This window comes from Vombatus ursinus, unplaced genomic scaffold (assembly GCF_900497805.2).
Source record: "Vombatus ursinus unplaced genomic scaffold, bare-nosed wombat genome assembly UNPS02010769.1, whole genome shotgun sequence".
NCBI lineage: Eukaryota > Metazoa > Chordata > Mammalia > Diprotodontia > Vombatidae > Vombatus > Vombatus ursinus.
Window position 1 is genome coordinate 3,363,545 of NW_020950547.1, and position 22,076 is coordinate 3,385,620.

Genomic DNA, 22,076 nt, shown 5'->3' on the forward strand with positions numbered 1-22,076 from the left:
CTTGGGCTCTGCAGGATCCCAAGAGACAGAAAGGACTTATCTAAGGAGACCTTCCTCCTCTACTATCACGTATGAGCCATAACCCAATGGGAGGGGAAATGGGGAAAGACACAGGAGTTTGACAGTGATGCCTAACCCCTCTCCCCCACCAATAGCTCAGATTCATGCAGATGGCCACTGGCTAGAGAATCTGGGTCAATTCTGACATTAGGATACCCAAATGCATGAGCACCAAAGATGCTGCCCCAGGTCATTCTGTCCCTCCCATGCTCAGTCTCCAACTCACATAATAAGGGTCTCTCCAGTGTCCTGTAAGGATTGCTACAGATTCCATGTCCTCAGGTCTTCTCTCTCAGCCTCAAATCCTTATGTACCCTCATCCTGTCCCCAATCACCTAGCCTGCTCTCTTTGCCTTATCCTCTTCTCAGGTCTAAATCCTCGTGGCTAAACTCCTCTCCTTTCTTTGACATTTTATATGGTTATGTCATATGCTTCTGTAAAGATCGGGGACTTCCAGACACATTCCCAGAAATTGTAGTAGTAGAAATGGTAGTTCTCTATTCTGGAAACTCTCTTAACAGCACAGAGGAAAGAGCCAGGGGAAGGAAAATGATGACCTGTGGGAGGTGGGGGAGGGGAGGGAGGGGATTGGACTGCCTTGCCACGCTTCTGACTCTTCCCTTCCACAGAGACACTCAGCTGAGCTGGCTACCACAACCACATACCCCTGTCCCTCTGCCCTGGTGTCTCCAAACACCCCGAACCTCTCTCCTTTCTGCTCCTTTGTGAGATAGATTCAAACCGTAAGAGGTGGATGATACTTTTCTGCTGATCCTAGCTGTCCTTTCTGGATTTTCCTACTCTTTTCCTGCTCCAATCCCTTGGATGTTTTCAGATTGCAGCAGTGTTCTGATACTCTGCCACCACCGTGAATGGCCACTAGGAGATGCACTGATTCACTCTCCCTAATTATCCTTTATTTTGGTTTCCTTCACCACTATCAGTTTTCTTTTCTTTCTTTCTTTTTTTGTATTTTTTAAAAATTTAAACTTGAATACAAAATGAGAAAAGAAAAAAAAAACACATTGGCATGTACACAAAAGACCATAAGGGAGGATTCAACATAAAACAATAAATTTCCATTTCAAGAAAACCTATATAATAAATACTACACATTGTTTTCAAAGCTGCCCAGCTTTTCTTTCCTTCCCTATTGGTTTTCTTTTGCTCTCTGTTGTGCACTTTTTACCTTATTTTTTTACCCTCTTCCCCTGCCCCTCACCCTAAAGAAGGCTACAATTAAGCATGGATACATATACATATACACAGAAATCTATAAACATACACATATATACATATATACACTCATACACATATGTGCAAGACTATACTATTCTTATTTCCTTTTATCATCTGTTTCTCTGAAGGTAAATATAGCATCTTCCTTCATAAGTCCTAGTCTTTCCATGTTTTTCTAAATCAACCAGTGCTTATCATTTCCTATACCACAGCAATATTCTAACTCAAAAATCACATCCTATCTGAGATTGTTTATGAAAGTTTTTTCCCTCAATTTTCTGCATTCCTGCTGTTCTTGGCTGTATAGTTTTATTTATACAAGAAATTTTTTATTTAAAATAATCAAAATTATCCTTTTTATGCTTTACAATGCTCTTACCTTATAATATAATTTAAGGTCTGATACTGCTGGATCTACTTCCTTTACATCTTTTTTCCCTAGTTTCTTGGAAGTTCCTGACCTTTGTTCTTCTAAACGAACTTTGTTATTATTTTTCTAACTCGGTAAAATAATTTATTTAATTTATATGACATTGAATAAGTAGATGAGTTAGGTAAAATTGTCATTTTAAACATTGTATTGGTTTTACCTACCCATGAACAATAAATATTACTTCAATTATTTAGATCTGAGTCTATTTGTATAAAAAGTATTTATGTTTATATTCATATGGTTCCTGTATCTGTTTTGGCAAGTATATGCTCAGATATTTTATACTGTCTATGTATTTTAAATGGTCTAAAGCAATACTGAATAATATTGCTGACACAGTGTAGTTTCTCTATTTTTCATTTTTGATTAAATCTATTTTAACTTTAACTTTGTCTGAGATCATGATTATTATCCTTTTTTTAACATACAAAATTCTAGTCCTGCCCTTTATTTTATCTTTGTGTGTATCTCTCATTTTTATAATATTTCTTGAAAGCAGCATATTGTTGAATTTAATTTTTAATCTGCTATCCATTTCTGTTTTATGGGTAAATTCATCCCATTCATATTCTAAGCTCCAATTACTTGTTGTGTATTTTTCTTCTTCCTATTTTTCCTCACTATCCTTCTCACCTTATTTACTCTATCCCTCCTCCCTCCTCTGCTTTACTTCTACCTGCCACTTTGCCCTCTTATTCATTAATCTACACACCCCTCTAAGAGTCTCTCCCTCATCCTCTCCCCCCACCCTATGCCCTTGCCCTCTTATTTCTTTCTGAATTTAGAAGACTTTTGTACCCTTCTAGATATAAATGTTGTTCCCTCTTTAAACTATTCTCAATGAGAATAAGGTTCTAGCACTGCCCACCCTCCCCCCACTAACTTCTTCTGCATCAGTTTTTCCTTTTGTGCCTCATTTATATAAGATAATTACTCCTTTTTATCTCTCCCTACAGTGCTTCATTTTTTTTAGAATCACCCCACTATATTCAGCTCAGCCCATGCCTTTCTTTCAAGCTACTTAAATAATGATGACAATCATAAGAGTACTGCTAATATTTTCACATATATGAAGTAAACAATTTGACCTTATTGAATCCCTTATAATTGGTCTTTAATGTTTACCTTATATTTCTCCTGGATATTATATGTCAAATTTTTCCTTAATTGTATGTCAAATTTTCCCATGAGTTCTGGGGTTTTTGTCACCAAAAAAGTCTTTGAGTTTGTTAAATGTCCAATTTTTTTTTTCCATTCAGGATTATATTTAACTTTGCTGAGTAAGTTACCCTTGGTTGAAACTTTGCTCTTTTGCTCTGCAAAATACAGTATTTCAAGACGTGTGGTCCTTAACATAGTAGCTGCTAGGTCTTGTGTAATCCTTATTGTAGCTCCATGATATTTACATTTTTTCCCCTTGTTGCATACAATATTTTCTCCTTAAAATGGGAGCTTTGAAATTTGGCTGTGATATTCCTGTAAATTTTCTTCCTGGGATCTCTTCTAGGTGATGATTGATGGATTTTTTCTTTTGCTTTCTTGTTCTAGAACTTCAGGGCAATTTTCCTTGATAATTTCTTGTAATATTATATCAATATTCTTTTTTTAATCATAATTTTTGGGTAGTCCAACCGTTCTTATCTTATTTCTCCTAGATCTGTTCTCCAGATTGGTTGTTTTTCTGATGAGACATTTCACTTTCTCTTCTATTTTTTCATTCTTTTGATTTTGTTTTATAATTTCTTAGTGTCTTAGAATGCCATTAGTTTCCCCTTGCCCAATTCTAGTTTTCAAGGAACTATTTTCTTCCTTAAGGTTTTGATTCTCTGTTTCCATTTAGTTGACTTTTCATAATTTTCTTGATTTTCTTGGATTACTCTTTTTTTCCCTAATTTTTCCTTGATCTCTCTTATTTTTTTTAAAGTCCTTTTTAAGTTCTTCCCAGAACTCTTTTTGTGCTTGGGACCATTTGACGTTTCTCATTGAAAAAGAAGGGGCTTTTTTAGCTGCGTTATCTTCCTCCAAATATGAACCCAGATCTTCTCTATCCTCATAGTAACTGTCTATAGTTGGGTTCTTGCTCCTTTGCTTACTCATTTTTATTTATTTATTTTTTGTTTTATTTTGTTTTTAGAAGCTATTAGTGTAATCAAGTTGTAGTCCCAGGGTATGGGGAATGATGCCCCAAGCCTCAAGTCCTTCTTACTGTTATTTTCTGAGGTCTGTCTTGGGGCCTAACCTTGGACTCTCCTCTCCGCTCCTGAGCTACAGCTAGGACCCCCAGCCACACTGTCCCACCAATCTTTGCCCCAGAACTGAAACTAGGGACTCTGCTCTCCTGCAAGTGCCCACAGCCAACCGGGTCCCTGCCCTTCAACCGCCACCAGTTTTCAAAATTTTCAAAAGGAACTTTTACAGAGAAACACAATAACAACAATAGTAATGATAATAGCAACATTTTTATGGCACTTTAAGGTTTTCATCTCCTTGTCTATTCATACATATTCTTCAAAACATCTTTTGTGCCACTTGGTGCCCATAAATCACAACTGGTCATATTCCCAAGTAGCCCCACCTTGTATATCTCCATTGCTCTTTGGTCCCTTGAAGTTTTGATTCTCTGAGATCATGGTATCCCTTGATTTGAAGCCATATGGTACCTATAGAAATATATAAGTGTTCTTATAAAGATGGGCTTTTTCATCAATAGTCAGCTTGAAATGATTAAAAACTTTTCACAAGAAAATAAGGAAAGGGGTAGGCAACTTGAGTAAAGCATAGAAATGGACGAGTTTACAGAATTCAGGTTTCTGTTTCTAATTGAATAAATGCCTATGGGGTGGATCTTTACCATCTCTTTAATCCTGTCCCAGACTCCACCGTTTCTTTTGGATTTCTTACATACACTGAAACAGCCCACAGAGAACCTATTCCCTACATGTGGTTAGGGTTAAGCATTTGGTGGGAAGGGAGTCAGGCCTTCCTTCCCTATTAAGGGATAATGTTAAAAAGAGCAACTTGAACCTAGAAATTATTTCCTCTAGACTAATGATATTTAGGAGGGTGTTTATACACCCATAGAATTCTAGCCCAGTACCTTCTCCCTCTGAGGAGAACAGAGTGGCCAGCCTTATGGCTCCAGTGTCCTGCTCTCTTCCTGGCAGAAATCAAAGTCTCCCTTGGAGAAGGGATGGTGGAGAAGATTCTCTAGGGCTATCAATTCATTCTTCTTTGCAAGCTGAGTCTAGATAGATCAATGTGGACTCACATGGATAACACATATTCACTTCACTGACTATATACTCTACCCCACCACCTTTACCCAGGGAGTCATCTTTTATTAATGTAACTCCCTCTTTGGGTTCACTCCTCCAATCTGAACTCTCAAAGGCAGTTTGGGCCCCAAGAGGGGCAACTACTACTTCAGGTTGGGGGGAGGAAGTTACCCTGTGGACAGCTACCCCCAAAACTAACTCATGAGTTATTAACTCTTGAGTCCACCTCCCCTTTGTTCTCTATTAAATGATTAGCTAGTAACCTCATTTAGAGTTTTTTGTTTGTTTGTTTGTTTTAGCAACTCAGAAAGCCACTCAAAACGACCAGCAATCAATCAATAATCAATAAACATTTATTAAGCACCTGCTGTGTATCAGGCACTGTGCAAAGCAGTAGTTACAAAATAGTACCCAGACCCCAAGCCATGGGGCACACTCTCCCACAAATAACACTCAGAGTTGATGAGTGTGCTCACAAACTTCAAGACAGTAGTGAGTCATGTGGCAGAATGCATGTGGCAATGGGGTGCCTCCCAACTCCTGGCCCTTGGAAGTCCTTTTCTCCTTTTGTGGAGCCCCTTTGCAACTCCTCCCCCTCCTTAGCACTCTGCTGCGCTCCAAGGATTGGAGTTCTTTTATAGTCCTTAAATTTCCTGCTCTTCACCACAAAGGATCACTCTCCCTGAAGCCACCTGTCTCCCCAGGGTCTCTCAGTTCTTGCCTCTGCCTCTTCTACCCTAGTGGCAGCATGGAGAGACCACTAGATGGTGAAGTGGGTAGAGTGCTGGGCCTGGAGTCAGAAAGACCTGAGTTTGAATCCAGCCTCAGATACTTACTGGCAGTGTAACCCTGGGCAAATCACTTCACTTCTGTCTGCCTCAGTTTCCTCATCTATAAAATAGAGATCATAATAGCATCCACCTCTCAGGATTATGGTGAGGATCAAAGTGTTTAGCACAGTGCTGGCACATAATAGGCTCTATATAAATGCTCACTGCTACTTCTACTACTACTGCTGCTGCTCCTACTACTAGTAGTGAATCACTACCAATCTGGTGGATACCATCATTAATGCCACAGCTACAGACAAGACCTTTTGATCCTTATAGGGTTGCTGCCTGGACAGTAACAAGCACAAAAAGACAAAGGAAGCCAGATGCACACAGCTGCCAAAGCAGGGATTGGTGGGGTAGGAAGGACAGGGCAGCTGCTTTTGCATCTCTCAGCTCTGGAAAGCATCTTAGAGCAGCCCTGACTCTATCAAAGCTGAAAGGAAAAGGGAGCAGTAAAGGATCAGGTTGCCTTTTTTGGTATACTCACTCAATTCTGACTCAGAAGTTTTCTTATCACGCAGTATAAGCCCTTGACTCACATATGACCAGAAGACAAGCATAACCTGGATGAAAATTCAAGAAAGGAGACTGAGAAAGAGTAGTCTGACAGGTAGGAGGAGACAGGGTAGAGTAGTGTCATGGAAGCCTAGAGAGAAGAGAATATCAGCAGTGTCAAAGCCTGCAGAGAGGACAAGGAGAATAAGGATTAGAAAAAAAAAGACCGTTACATTTGGCAATTAAGAAATCGTTGGTAGCTTTGGAGAGGGCAGTTTCTGTTGAATGATGAGGTTGGAAGCTAGGCAGTAGAATTAAGGAGTGAAAAGGAAGGAAGTTTGGGGGTTAAAATTCACTCAGTTCCTTCTTGGACTACTTTCCCATAAGACTTCTTCCTACGATCAATATCTTGCCTTAAATTTCAAAAGAGAAGACTTGGCGTGGGTCATGGAGCCAATGACTTCAGGTGGGGAGTCGATGATCTTAGAAACCAGAGTGAGTTTGGTTATCACCCTTACTCCATTTCAAAGGAATGTCTTAGATTTTGTTCTTTCTCCTTTCTTAAAGGGAAAGGTCTGGAACTGGTCTTAGGTTAGAGAAAAATAATACTAAATATTTCTAGAGAAACTAAAAAGGGAATTTTTAAAATTTGCTTTCTCACATCCTTGGGAAGAGTGGTCACAAATTACATTAGTCGTGAGGCATATATGTAGGGAATACATGTGGGGAAGGCAGCTCATTTCTCCAACACTGCAGTGCCTCAGTGTCATTTCTTTACTCATGAGGTTTGAGAGTTAGAGGAAAGAGCATACCTTTTTTTTTCCTAAGCAGAGACTGAAGGTGGGAACCAGAACTCAGAAAGCTCTGAGAGATGCAGACGGAGACAGAGACAGAGAGACAGAGAAAGAACATTTTTTAAAGTTAATAATCTCCCAGAGTGCATATGCAGAACACATAAATATAGATGCATGACTGTGAAATTTTTGCTTTTGAATCCAATATGGGGAAACTGAGTAATGGCAACTTGGTGTAATTTACCTGAGAGTATCTTTTGATATTATATACTGTGGCAGTTTCAGCTTCTAGCCTTGCCCGTGGCGCTCAAAGACCTTTTATTCCTATATCCTTAAGAACTGATGCTCAGACCTGGACATACTACCCCTTATAGTGGACCACCTTTCACCTCCAGACACCATGTTCAAATTCATTGTTTGTTATGATGCAGTAACATCTCATTACATTAATTACCACAATATTCAACCATTAACAAATCTCATCTCCTCAGCACCCTCTGCCCCTGGAACCCCTCCCTCGTTCTGATTGGAGAGAGCTCCTCCCCAATCCTCTACTATTTAAGAAGGGGCTTTCAGGGAATTCACCTCATTATTTCCTACCTTGATGGGACTTCACAATCTTCAGAAATTCATCATTCTGCAAGATGATATCAACTCTGAAACTCTCACTTCCTCAGATCATTTCCCTCCTTAGTTACAGGTCTTCATTATGTTCCTGTGATAGGTACCTTCTCTCCCCAACACTTAGTACAGTGCCTGACACATAGTAAATGCTTCTAATAACAATAATAATAATAATAGGTAACATTTATATAGCACTTGCTATGTGCCAGGCTCTGTGCTAAGCACTTTACAGTTATCATCTCATTTAATTCTCACAATAACCCTGGGAGGTAGGTGCCATTATTATCCCCATTTTACAGATAGGGAAACTGAGGCTAAGGGTAAGTGACTTGCCCCGAGTTACATAGTAATAAGTGCCTGAGGCTGGATTTGAATTAAGATCTTCCTGACTCCAGGCCCAACACTCTACACTGTGCCAGCTAATCGCTTCTGTTTATTGAATATCATGCAGTAAGAAATGGGGAAATAGATGATTTCAAAGAGACATGGAAAAACTTGTGTAAACAGTTACGAGTGTTAACAGGCAGAAACAGGGGAACAATTTCTATTATAACATCAATATTATAAAAACAAACAAATTTTAAAAACCTTTATAAATGATAAAGAACAAAAGAAGCTGAATCAGGGGTAGCAATCATGATCCCAGACAAAGCAAAAACAAAAAGAGATCTAATTAAAAGGGACAATCCTCATTAAATTCTTATTAAAAGGGAAACTACATTTTACTAAAAAGTATCATAGACAATGAAGTAATATAAAAAAATTTTACAGTAAGTTTCTCTGATGACTTCATTTCTCAAATATATACTGGGTATAGAACTGCATCAAATTTATAAAAATAAGAGCCATTCCCAATTTATAAATAGTTAAAGGGTATGAACAAACAGTTTTCAGAAGAGGAAATCAAAGCTACATAATCGTCATATGGAAAAAATCCTCTATGTGTGACCCTGGGCAAGTCACTTAACCCCAATTGCCTAAAATAAAATAAAATAAAAAATACTCTAAATGACTATTGATTAGAGAAATGCAGATTAAAACGACTCTGAAGTACTACCTCACACCTATCAAAATAACAAATGCTGGAGGGTTTGAAGGTAAAATAGGTACACTAATGAATTGTTAGTGGAGTAGTGAACTGGTTTAACCTTTCTCAGAAACAACTTGTGACTAGGATCAAAGGCTATGAAACTGTGGCCTTTGACCCAACAATACCACTACTAGGTCTGCATCCCAAAGAGATCAAAGGAAAAGGAAAAGGACCTCTACATGCAAAATATTTATAGCAGCTCTTTTTGTGGTGGCAAAGAATTGGAAATCGAGGGGATGCTCAACAGTTGGGGAAAGACTGAACAAGTTGTGACATGTGATTGTGATGGAGTACTATTGTGCTTTGGGAAATGCTTTGGATGGTTTCAGAAAAACATGGCAAGACCTTTGTGAACTTATGCAGAGTGGAGTGAGAAGGAGATCATTATGCCCAGTAACAGCAGCGTTGTAATGATGATCAGTTATGAAAGGCTTGGCTACTCTGATCACTACAATGATCGAAGACAATTCCAAAGGATTCTTGATGAAAAATATTCTCTCCACCTCCAGAGAGGGAACTGATGAGCTCTGAGTGCAAATTGAAGTATAATTTTCATGCTTTTTATTTTTTTGCAATATGACTAATAATAAAAACATATTTTGCATGATTTCATATGTGTGATGAGCTCTGAGTGCAAATTGAAGTATAATTTTCTTGCTTTTTATTTTTTTGCAATATGACTAATAATAAAAACGTATTTTGCATGATTTCATATGTGTAAGTGATACCACAGTGTGTGGGAGAGGAAATGGAAGGGAGGGAAAGAATTTGAAACTCAAAATTCAAAAAGAAAAAAATTAAAATAAATAATAAAATGTTTAAAGTTGGTTATTACATGTAATTGGAAAAAATAAAATATAACATTTTTCACTAAAAAAAAATAACTTCTGCCTACTTCCTGTTGGCCAACTTAAAATGCGGGGATTTTGCAAGAGTTCCTGTCTCTCTCGAATGACGAACTCACTACCGACCCACACACACAATTTTTGAAATCTCTTTCCCAACCATCGATTGGATTCCGTTTCCCCACCCCTCTACCCAAAGTTCAAGGCAGGGATCAGGCAATTGTCCCAGGAAGGAGGGAAGGGCCTCAGCTCTTCAGGGAGGATCTGAAGTTCGAGACAGAACTGCAGATACAGAGCAGGACACTTTAAGTCAGGTATTGTTTCTTTCCTGGGGCTGTCAGGGCGATTAATTAGCCTGTGCCTTCCTGTCCTTGATCCCCACCTCAGCCTGAGGAGGGATGAGCCTAGGACTCGTATGTGGAACAAAATGACCTTTCTCCCTCTTAGCCTCTGTCTTTCACACAGTACAACTAGAGGACGGAGGGAGCATTGGTAGCCAAAACTGAGGCTGCTGCTGAGTAACTTCTCCCTATACACCCGACGAATGCTGCCTCTTCTTAGCCTGACAGGAAATAGGAAGGGGCACTGTTATCTTCTAATACTTTTTTTTTTAACCAATTCCATATCCCCTTTTTTTTTTTCAACAATAGCAACTGTTTCTATCTGAATTTGAACAAATATAAGAGGAGAATGAGAAAAATAGTAGGAGCAGTAACAGCAGCGGCTGGCGTCATTTTATATAGCACTTTGACATCTGTAAAAAACTTGTCCTCAGAGGAACCCAGGAAAGCTCCCCTCTTCACTCCCACATCTTTTTTTTCCTTCCCTTTTCCTTTTCCCTCTCCCTCTCCCAGAAGTTTTGATGGATTAAAAGAGGGAGAATTGTTGAGGGGTGGTACTATGGAGAGTTTAAAGGGACTGAGTTAATTGGGAAGGGGTGAATCATCGGATCCTAGTCTTTAGAGTGAGAAGGAACCTCAGAATTAGACCAGTGTATTGATTTTATACATAAGGAAGCCAAGGACCTGATATTGGTGAAGATCAAGGCCCTCTGATTTAAATTGGCACTGTTCCACCAGCCTATAGGAAGTTGAACAGGGAGACAACGCCCAAAGGGTAAAGGACCATCAGTTCATCTTTGTACTTTTGCCCTGGGTCTGGGTAATGGATACTCATTCCTTGCCACTGAATATTCAGTTGACGTTTAACCAAGATTTAGCAAGCCTCAGAGTACTAGAGATTCAAAGTTGAGAAATACAGTCCCTTCCCTGAAGAAATTTTCAAACTAACAGGTAAGGACATTTACACAGAAAGTCTGGTATATATTGCAGTGCTTACATTAGGTTATGTCGTAGGAATGAATTTTCAGCGACATGTGGGTCTAGAACAACTCTTTTCCAATAATGTTTTCAGTCAACAGAGATTGCTGTGTGTGGAGAGAGGGAAGGGTGGAATTTTCTATTTCTGACATTTGAGTGGTGGCTTTGAGCGGTGGTAGAGAAAAAAGAAGAGAAAATCAGGTCACACATCGATATGGTGTTACCAGACAAGCCGGCTTCGTAATTGGTAGAAACATTAGTATCTCATGCCAAGGCACACAATCCAAGCCACCCAGAAGGATAAATGTGAGACTGCTTCACTGACCCTGTCCTATCCTGTTCTGCTTTTTGTCTCTTATAGACATGTGGCTGTACCTGGCCTGCCTCATTGGCCTTTACAATCTCTTTCGTTGGTATCAGGAGAGGCAGGTGGTGAGTAACCTTGAAGACAAATATGTTTTTATCACCGGCTGTGACTCTGGATTTGGGAACCTGCTGGCCAAGCAGCTGGACCTTCGAGGCATGAGGGTGCTAGCAGCTTGTCTGACAGAGAAAGGGGCCGAGCAGCTGAGGCGTGGGACTTCAGACAGAGTAGAGACAGTGATCCTGGATGTAACCAAAACTGAGAGCATTACCTCAGCTGCCCAGTGGGTGAAGGAACGTGTGGGAAACAAAGGTATAATCCAGATTTCTTCATTCAGTTTGTTTCTAGGAAGAAATTCAGTTTGACAGTTGTAAAGCACCTACTGCATGCAAAGTACTGTACTAGGAAAATAAGATTTTTTTCTTTTAATGAACTTTTACAGTATCATATGGAGATTATGTGTATTCAAATAATTTATAATATAAAGGACAATAAGATATGTTCAGAGTAGAGAATCAAAATCTCTGTGGGAAATTTTTAAGAGGCCGCAATCATTTTTAGCTAGGGTAGCCACATGAGTCTTCATAGAGAAGGAAAGATTTCAACAGGCAGACGTGGGGAAGGAGGGAGTCCATTTCAGGTATGGATGGGGGAGCAGTGGTATGAGTTGAGCAGATGAATGGAAATAGTAGGATGAGAATGGAGACTCTCAGTGGTCAAGGTGAGCAAGAAAAGTTGAGCAGAAGTGTGGGAGACAAGACTGTGTAGAAACTTGAATGCCAGGATTAGCAGTTTATAATTATTTTGTAGGCAATGGGGAGCCACTGAAGATTTTTAAGCAGACGAGTAACACATTGCTTTGGGGAGGGAAAGATCAAAGGGAGGCTTCTTTTTGAGGCTATTTTGATAGTTTACGTAAAAGAGGATGTTTTTGAGCTAGAAGTGGTAGCAGAGGAAAGGAGAAAACATATCCAAGAGATGGACCCTATTCAGATAACTGGGATGATTTCCAGTATGTTCTGGATTTTCACTTTACTTTCTGTATTTATTCGCTTTTAGAAATTCGAAAGTGCAGAAAATTCAAGTTACTCCTGAATTTGGGCAGTGGTAACAAGTCAAAGAACAGAAAACCAGGTCACATTAAGCCAGCTCTTGAATTGATAGTATCTTATGTAAATTTGACATCTGGCAAATGCTTGAGTGCCTACTGTTTAACCCTAGCTTGGGCCTGTTTCTTTTTTGAACCTAGCCCTTAGAAGCTTGCATTTACACTGATGGTTGGTCTTTTTTGATACTCTGCTCCTACAGAAAATTGTTCTTCTGTCACAAGTGTACCTCCAAGGAACTTACAATCTAATGGGAGAGACAACAGATATATACAGATATGTAAAGCCAACAAATATGGACAAACTTCCTTCAAGGATTCCTTCCCTGACCAATCTTAAATAGTTCCTTTCCCCGGTCATCCCCTTGCTCCCTGTAAATTGTCCCTTCCATATCAAATATTGGATGAATGAGATACACTTCTGTACCCCAGCATCTTCCCTTTCAGCCAACTCAGAATGGTGGGTGGTGGTGGGTATGGGGTAGGGGACAGGGAAGGCAGTTAACACAACCACTGTCCTCCAACAGTAAGCCTTTACATACATCTCAACAACAATAATCTTCATTCCTTTATCAGGAGATGGGTAGCATGTTTCATCTTAGTCCTCCGGAGTCATGATTGGTCCTTAAACTGATCTGAGTTCCCAAGTCTTTCAAAGCTGTTTGTCATTATAATGTTGTCACGGTTACAAACTTGTTCTGGTTCTGCTCCCTTCACTGTGTGTGAGTTCACACGAGTCTTTTGAGGTTTGTCTGAAACCATTCCTTTTGTCATTTCCTACAGTACAAGCGTATTCTATCACATGTACATACCATAGCTTGTTATGCCTTTCCCAATTGGTGGGTGCCCCTTCAGATTCAATTATTTTCTGTCTCAGAAAAAAAGCTGCTATAAATATAATTTTTTAATTTCTTAGAGTTGTTTTGCTTAGGACTAATCTGTCTCTTAATCTGCCTTCCCTCTAATTCCCCTTTCTCCTTCTCCCATTTCCCTCTTATTTCCCTGTTGAATGAAATCTATTTCTATACCCAACTCTGTAAGTGTGTGTGTATTCTTCCCTTCTTTGACCAGTTCAGATAAGAGGAAGGTTCAAGTGCATTCCTCCTTGTTTGTATAGACTTCTGCTTTTGTACCCTGATTATGTGTGGACTATGGTGGGGAGAGACAAGGCAAGGATACCACTGAGGAGGCCACTGCAATAGTATGGGTGAGATGAGGGCATGAGCTAAGATGGTAACTGTGTAAGTAGAGAGAGAGAAGAAGTTGGAGGTGAGAAATGTTGTGAAGACAGAAATGGCAAGATTTGGTAACTAGTTGCGTATATTGTTGTTATTTGTCCTTCATTCTCAAAAAGGACTATGACATCAAGGAGGTGATGCTATGACATGCAAGTGAATTGGATTTAAGTGAGGAAGGGCTGTGCAAAATCACCAGCCTCACTTTCTCCTCCTGAGCCATCTGGGGTCAGTGGCAACATATAGATCAGAATGACTGGAGATGGCCCTGGATGTAGTAGGAGACCTTGGCCTTTTTAAGCTAAGGTCTTTAACAGGTCTCAGTTTGACTGAGGCAAGGCCCATTCAGTGATTAAGACTAGATAAGAAATGAGGCAGAGAATGGCCTTTTTTTACCTAGTCAAAAAAAATTATTAATCTGGGGGAAGACCTTTAGGGTTTCCAGGCAAAACAGAAACAATTGCTATTTACATTCACTCTGAGCCAATCAGGGCCCAAACAATGACCACGTGGGGCTTGGCCTGGAACCTATTGTTGGCCAATCAATGAGAACCAGAGTGATTTGGGTTTAAGGCATGGTCCTTAAGAAAAAATATGTGCTGGGGCAGCTAGGTGGCAGAGTGGATAGCGCACCAGCCCTGAAGTCAGGAAGACCTGAGTTCAAATCGGGCCCCAGACCAAACACTTTACACTTACTAGCTGTGTGACCCTGGGCAAGTCACTTAACCCCAATTGCCTGAAAGAAAAAAAAAGAAAAAAAATATGTGCAATGAAGAGAGAGTGAAGAGTCCAAGATGACGAGGAAGTTATCTCAAAATGGGAAAAAGTTCAGAAGAGCGGCAGGTTTGGAGGAAAGGAGTTTTGTTTTGGACATAATGAGTTTGAGACTCCTCTGGGATATCCAATTTATTGAATATTAACACTACACTCTGAGTTTTAGGCACAAGGCTGCTAATTTTTTATTAATTTGTCATTATTCTAAATTTAAGCATTGTCTGTGTGTGAGGGAGAGAGAGAGAGAGATCTAAATTGACAGTCTCTCCTCATGCCCTTGGACATGTCTCTAATACAAGATATTTTGAAATGACATTTATAGGCATCTTGAACAAGAACAATTTCATGAGAAGATACAGTTTAATATTCTACTTCAGCCAATAGATAGTCATTTCATCTTTAAAGAATACCTTTGGCCTTATCATTACTAGGGGTCATAGAGGGGGTCTAAGTAGACAAAAGACTTGGGAGTGGTTCTGTTATGTTTGAATGATCTTAAGAAGAAGAATTAAAAGAGAGGCAAAGAGGAGTCCACTGGTTGGGGGTGGGGGAACAGAAAGGAAATTTGGGGAAAATCATCTCATATAATCATCTCACATATATAAGTAAATAAAAGTCAAGGAGGGAGAGGTGGTGGGAACAGGTCACCATTGAACCTCCATTCATCTGAACTAGTCAAATAAGGGAAGAATACACACACACACACACAGAATTGGGTACAGAAATATATTTTACTCAACAGAGAAATAAGAGGGAAAAGAGAGAAGGGGAGGGAGAATAGATTAAGAGAGGGATTAGTCCTAAGCAAAACAAAATAAGAATTTACAAAAAACATTTAGAGCAGCTCTTTTTGAGGCAGCAAAGAATTGTAATCTGAAGGGAACCCCCCAATTGGGGAAGCGCTGAACAAGTTATGGCATGTGAATGTGATCGAATACTATTGTGCTATAAGAAAGGATGAAGTTGGGTTACTTACTGATAAAGTTTCCTTCCTTCAAGTGAGTCTGGAAGGAGTTTAGACTGAAGAACTATTTACTTCTTAAATACTTTCATTTGAATTTTTAAGAAGAGGGAGGGAAAGAGGAGGAGATGAGGGAGAAAAGAGAGGAGAGAGAGAAAGAAAAGAAGAGAGGAGGGCCCAAGACAGAGCCTTGGGGTACAGTCACAATCAGGGAGAATGACATGGATGATGGATCAACAAAGGAAACACCCTGGGAGGAGACTCTGTGTAGTAGGAGGAAACAATGATGCTAGGTCAACAGTATCCAATGATGCAGAGAGGACAAGCAGAATGGGGGCTGAGAAAAGACCAATGGATTTGGCAATTAGAGACTACCGGTAGCTTTGGAGAGAGAAATTTCAGTTGAGTGATAAGATACGAATCTAACTTGCAAAGGGTTGAGTAGTGTTTGAGAGCGGAAGTGGAGTCCATGAGTATAGACGTCTTTTTCTAGGAGTTTGGATGAAAAAAGGAGAGATATAGTTAAGGAGTGTGTGTATGTGTGTGTGTGTGTGTGTGTGTGTGTGTGTGTGTGTGTGTTTTAAAGGATGGAAGAGACTGTTTGAAAGCAGTCTGGAGAGGCTGAAGATTAGAGAAAGAGAAGTCCTAACCCTTTATTTTACAGATGAGGAAAAAGAGACCTGGAGATTTTAAGTGACTTATCCAAGGTCACACAGCTAGAAAGTGTCAGAGATGGGGTTGGGACACAACTCTTCAAGTGCTGTACTCTGTTATATGGCCTCTCTTTCTATTGTGTCATATTTAGAGGATCCTGTGTGGGGCAGAAGAGAGGAGGCCGCCTAATGCTTTTTTATTAAATAATTATGTATTTGTTCTAAAAAAAGGCTTTTTGAAATCTCTTTTCTAATACCAGTCATTTCCCAATATAGCACCCCATAAGTGCAGAACCCTCCCTTTTTTAAAAGAATTAGTTTAATTTTTAATTTATGTAATAAAACAAGCATTTCTATAACATAGTACAATAAAAAGATGATTGCACATGAAACTGCAAATCTACTATTCACAACTTGCTATTTCTTTCAAATATACAACAAAATTATGATATAAATTTCTTTTATTTCCTATTTTTCTTCCCTCCCCCCCACCCTAGAGGTGACTAACATTAGACACAAATATATATATATATATATAATATACATATATAAAAAACTGTTCTATATATACTTCTATCTATTGGTTCTTTTTCTGGATGCAAATAGCATCTTTCTTCGTATATCCTTTATAGTTAGTTTGGGTATTTATAATAGTCAAAATAATTTATTCACTCAAAGTCATTCTTAAAACAATATTGCTCTTACTGTATACACTTGGTTCTGCTCGTTTTGCCCTTCATTATTTCTTGCAAGTCTTTTCCATGTTTTTCTAAAATCATCGAGTTCATCATTTTTTTGCTTTTTGGTGAGGCAGTCGGGATTAAGTGACTTGCCCAGGGTTACACAGCTAGGAAATGTCAAGTATCTGAGGTCGGATTCGAACTCAGGTCCTCTTAACTCCAAGGATGGAGCGCTATCCACTGTGCCACCTAGCTTTCCCAAGTACATCATTTCTTATAGCACAATAGAGAACCCTCCCTTGTAACAAAGACAACAAAAAATTAAGCAAAAGCAGCTGACATAGCAACCATGTCAGAGAGTATGAGTGACATTCTGTATTCCTCCTCTACCACCTCTCTACTGAGAGGAGGGAAATATAGTCCCTCATCTCTTCTCTGGAACTGTATTGATCATGAAGTGCAATAAATTTAGGAGGGCCTGACCAGGCTAGGGAAGAGAGTTTAGAGGCATCCTAGGAAGCGAAAAGTCAGATTTATGCGTAAAACTAATTTGCTCACTAATCCCAATCAGTCCCTCTTACTTAACTCCCACCTTTTAGAAGTGTACAGCCCTGGGGTTAGTGTTCTCCTTCAAACCTAACCCGAATGTGATCCACTTGTTTCTCTGGTCACTCATGCTGTGCCCATCTGCTCCTCTAACAAATGAATCCTGACCCTCAATCAGGACCTCAATAGACTCACCTTCTCTGTGGAGTCTCCTCTAGTTAACTCCTCCCCTTCATGACCTTGTCCTTGCTTCCGAATTTCCACAGTACTTCTGAGTAGATCCCATTCCGTACGACCACATACTTGCCTCAGAACTATTTTCTGTGGAAGCATGTTGAAGAGGAGGCAACCAACCAGTTATGTGACCATGGACAAGTCTGTATACTTCTCTGGGTCTCAATTTCCTTGTCTGCAAAATGAGGCAGTTACAGATGATGATCCCTAAGGATTCTTTCAGGCTTATGATTTCAAGTTTTGTCTTTCCTGCCTACAGTGTAAGCTCCTAGAACGTGAGTGAACTGTCTACTCCCACTAAGTACCTAAAAATGCCGATGATAGGCACTCGATAAATGTGAACGGAATTGAATTTACATCAAGACGGTGACCATACTTGCTGAAACCTCAGTAGAGCCCTACTTAGAACTTTCCACTCTTCCCAGGTCTCTGGGGCCTTGTGAATAATGCAGGCATCTCCTTGCCCTCTGCCCCCCACGAATGGCTGAACAAAGAGGATTTCCTGAAAGTGATCAATGTGAATCTCATTGGACTGATTGAAGTGACACTGAGTCTGCTGTCCCTGGTGAAGAAGGCCGAGGGCAGGATCATCAACGTCTCCAGTGTCATGGGCCGGCTGTCTCTCTTTGGTGGTGGCTACTGCATTTCTAAGTATGGTGTGGAGGCATTCTCTGACAGTCTCAGGTAATGGGATCACCCTCGGGCCCGTTCTCCCACTTTTAACATTCATGAAGAATCTCGCCACCTCCCAGGCTGGTGTTAACTGGTCTATGTGGCCTGTTGAGGTTACAGTTAACACGTCTTTATCACTTCCTCCTCCATGATTCCACCCCAAGCCCTTGTACCGTCCCTTTTATCCTAGTTACCCTCCAGCTGCTTTTTCCTGCCTGTCTCCATAAAAATAACAATAATGTTAATGATTATACTTTTATGTCTTTAAGATTTTCGAAGTACTTTCCTCATAACAGCCCTGTAAGGTAGGCATCACAAGTATTATTGCCCTCATTTTACAGATGATGCTCTGGCAGGTTGTGACTAGCCCAGGCTCACATACCCCTCCAAGGGCTGTGGTGAGAAACCTAGAAAGATCATGTATGCAAAAGAGCTTGGAGCACCCATGGGCTATGTAGGGCAGGGAAAGGGCATTATTGTGTTATGTTCTCCCTTAACTTCTGCTCCGTCCCATCCCTTCCTGTTCTGTACAAGGCTCTCTCTTGATTGCCCAACTCCCAGCCTCTTCTCCCAGGCCCAGCTTTGTTGTGCTTCTGTTCTGTCTTTACCATAGGCGGGAACTCTACTGCTTTGGAGTGAAGATTGCCATGATTGAGCCTGGTTTCTTCAAGACCAACATCACCAACAAGGAGCTTTTTTGCCAGAGCTACCAAGAGTTGTGGGATCGAATGGACCCTGAAGTCAGGCAAAGCTATGGCCAAAAGTTCTTGGAAGCCTGTGAGTTGTCCCCTCCCATTAACTCCCCTGGTCTAGTTGGAGGAGGGGCAGAGGGAGAGCTCCGATCTGAATCAGACATTACCCTCCTCCATGCCAATAAGCCCCATGTACTCAGGGTCCAAAGGAACTGAGCCAGATGAAGTCAGAAGAAATAAGACAGGGGGACCTAAATTGGGAATATCAGAGGCATCTTAGAAACCATGGAATCCAACCCCATCAGTTTTACAGATGGGGAAATTGAGGCCCTAAGAGATTAGGTGACTCTCCCAAGGTCACACTACTAATTAGGGACAGAGCTAGTATTAGAATATAGGACTCCTGACCTCTTGTATATCACACAGAACTGCCTCAATTAGTCAACAAGAATTTATTAAGCACCTACTGTGTGCCAGGGACTGTACCAAGGGGAGCAGAGAAGGGAATAAGCATTTATATAGCACCTACTATTTACCAGCTCTGCACTAAGAAGTTTTTTGTTTGTATAAATATTTGATCCTCACAACAGCCCTGCAAAGTAATAGCTAATAGCTAACATTTATATATCATTTACCATGTGCCAGGTGCTGTGCTAAGTACTTTATCATTATTATCCCATTTGATTCCTCACAATGATGCTGGGAGTGGGTGCTATTGGAATTTTCATTTTACAGTTGGGGAGACTGAGGCAAACAGAGGTTAAGTAACTAGCCCAGGCTTGCATAGCTAGTAAGTGTCTGAGACCAAATTTGAACCCCAGATTTCCTGACTCTAGGCCAGGGGTTGAATTCAGACTTCACAGAACAAATAAGTTTGGATTTAGTCAAAGGGCCATATTTGAGGACCTAGAGGGCCACATGTGGCCTGGAGGCCACAGGTTCTCCATCTCTGCTCTAGGCCCATTGCTTTATCCACTATGCCACCAGCTGCCTCTGGATTGTGATTGTGAACTCCTTAAGATCAGGGACTGTCTTTTACCATTGTTTGTATCCCCAGTGCTTAGCACAGTATGTAGCATATATTAGGTGCTTAATAAATGTTTATTGACTGACTAAGCCCTGAGAATACAAAGACAAAAACCAAAACCAAACCCTCGACTCCAGAGCTCCTTTCCTGTTCTCTGTGGTTGCACAAAGGAGCTGAACATGAGATGCATAGAACGTGTCTTGTAGGTGAATGGTCTTGTAGGTAAATAGGCTGAATCCAGAGGGCCGCACTTGAGGACCTAGAGGGCCACATCTGGCCTCAAGGCTGTAGGTTTCCCCATCCCTGGACTCTGGAGGATTCAGGGTTCATTTCTGAGCTTGGGTTGGGGGAGGGGATGGCCTTGGGGGTGACCTCTGCCAACCCAAAGAACTACTAGGCCTTTGCTACCTTACCGCAAAGGTCATGCTGCAGCAGAGATAGGGGTAGGGCAGAGAGTGCGGTTTGGTATGATCCAAACAGAGTTAACCTTGTGCCTTTCGTTACCCTACTCCCACAGTTATGCAGTCTACTCACAAAATGGAAGAGCACTGCCAGTCAGACCTCTCCTTGGTGACCAACTGCATGGAGCATGCCTTGACCTCTTGTCATCCACGTACCCGTTACTCATGTGGCTGGGATGCCAAGTTGTTTTTTATTCCCATGTCCTATTTGCCCACTAGACTAGTAGATACCCTTTTTTTGTGGAACTTTCCCAAACCTGCCTATGCCATATGATCCCATTGGGAGAGGGAAGGAGTAGCAAATGATAAGGCAAGACAAAAAGCAGTTCATATAGTAAGGAATTTGGTGTACGGTGGAGACAGAACATAGAGCAGAGAAGGGGCCTGGAGAGAATCAAATCCAGTAAACATTCATTGGGCACCTATTATGTACAAGGTTCTGTGGGAATCTGAATATGAGTAAGACCTTATTCCTACCCTCAGTAATAATAATAATAATAATAATAAAGTAGCATTTATATAGCACTCTAAGGTTTGCAAAATACAAACATTATCTCATTTGATCCTCACAACAACCCTGGGAGGTAGATTCTATTAGTATCCCCATTTTACAGATGAGGAAGCTGAGGTTAGATGATTTGCGCAGGACCACACAACTCACAAGTGTCTAAGGCTGGATTTGAATTCAGGTCTTCCTGACTCAAAGCCCAGCACTTGATCCACTGAGCCATCTAGCAGCCTTAAGGAGCTTAGTGGAATGAAAAGGTAAAGACACAAACAACAGTGAAATAAGGCAGAATGATTGTTGTGGAATCACAGCGAGGAAGAAAGCCAATGGATGTACCCAGAAGAGAAACCACAAGTTTCCAGAGAAGCTTTGGCCCAGCAGGTTGGGATGACCTACCTAGAACAGACCGATGCCTGCCTCTGTTGGTCCTTCCCATGAAGAAAGCGTTGTCTCTTTTTCCTTCTCTTTCTCCACTCTCTCCCTTGGGGACCTCATCTTCTCGGAGGGGCTGTTGTCATCTCTGTACAGCTGACTCACAATCCTCAGTGACCAGCTCTGATTTCTCACATTACCAATTCACAGGATGGTCCACTGGCATCTCAAATTCAGTATATCTAAAAGGGAACAAATCACCTTGCTTCTCCCTGAAGCCAGATCGCTGAACTTAATGCAGTGCCTTGCACATAGTAGATGTTTAATAAATGTTGAGTGATTGGCTGATTGATTGGAACTTCCCTATCTGTGATCGCACCACCACCACCACCACCACCACCACCACCACCACCACCACCACCACCCAGGTTCCAAACCTCAGAATCGATTAGACATCTCGAACTGAGTGTCCCGTGTTGTTTTGTTGTTCAGTTGTTTTTCAGTGGTGGCTGACTCTTTATGACATAGATGTCAGAATTGGTATTATTCTTTAAGGTTTGCAAAGCATTTTTTTACTGATACTATTTAGCGCATGGCTTAGGGACCCCTATAACCTTGAATTCAGACAGACTGGATTTATTCATGGAGATTAGCCCAGGCCCACCCCCACCACCAAGAAAATGGTGATTCTATCACCTCCCCCAAGCAGTGAAGAGCTCATTCATATTCAGTCCACCTACCTCCAGAATTTCTTCTTCTGCTCCAGGCCTTTCCCAGTCCTGGC

General features: G+C 40.7%; 1 protein-coding gene across 2 annotated transcripts; it reads left to right on the forward strand.

The window, feature by feature from the left end:
• The first annotated feature begins 9,866 nt into the window (after positions 1-9,866).
• On the forward strand, positions 9,867-20,968 carry RDH16 (retinol dehydrogenase 16). Of its 2 annotated transcripts, none has more exons than XM_027854923.1 (5): positions 9,867-10,003; positions 11,370-11,684; positions 17,986-18,244; positions 18,846-19,009; positions 20,469-20,968. In XM_027854923.1, the coding sequence occupies exons 2-5, from the start codon at positions 11,372-11,374 to the stop codon at positions 20,684-20,686; spliced, it is 954 nt and encodes a 317-aa protein (XP_027710724.1). In that variant the 5' UTR covers positions 9,867-10,003; positions 11,370-11,371; the 3' UTR covers positions 20,687-20,968. The 2 variants fall into 2 exon arrangements, with proteins under 2 accessions (XP_027710724.1, XP_027710725.1); XM_027854924.1 differs by lacking the exon at positions 9,867-10,003 and adding an exon at positions 10,795-10,981.
• Positions 20,969-22,076: the final 1,108 nt, after the last annotated feature.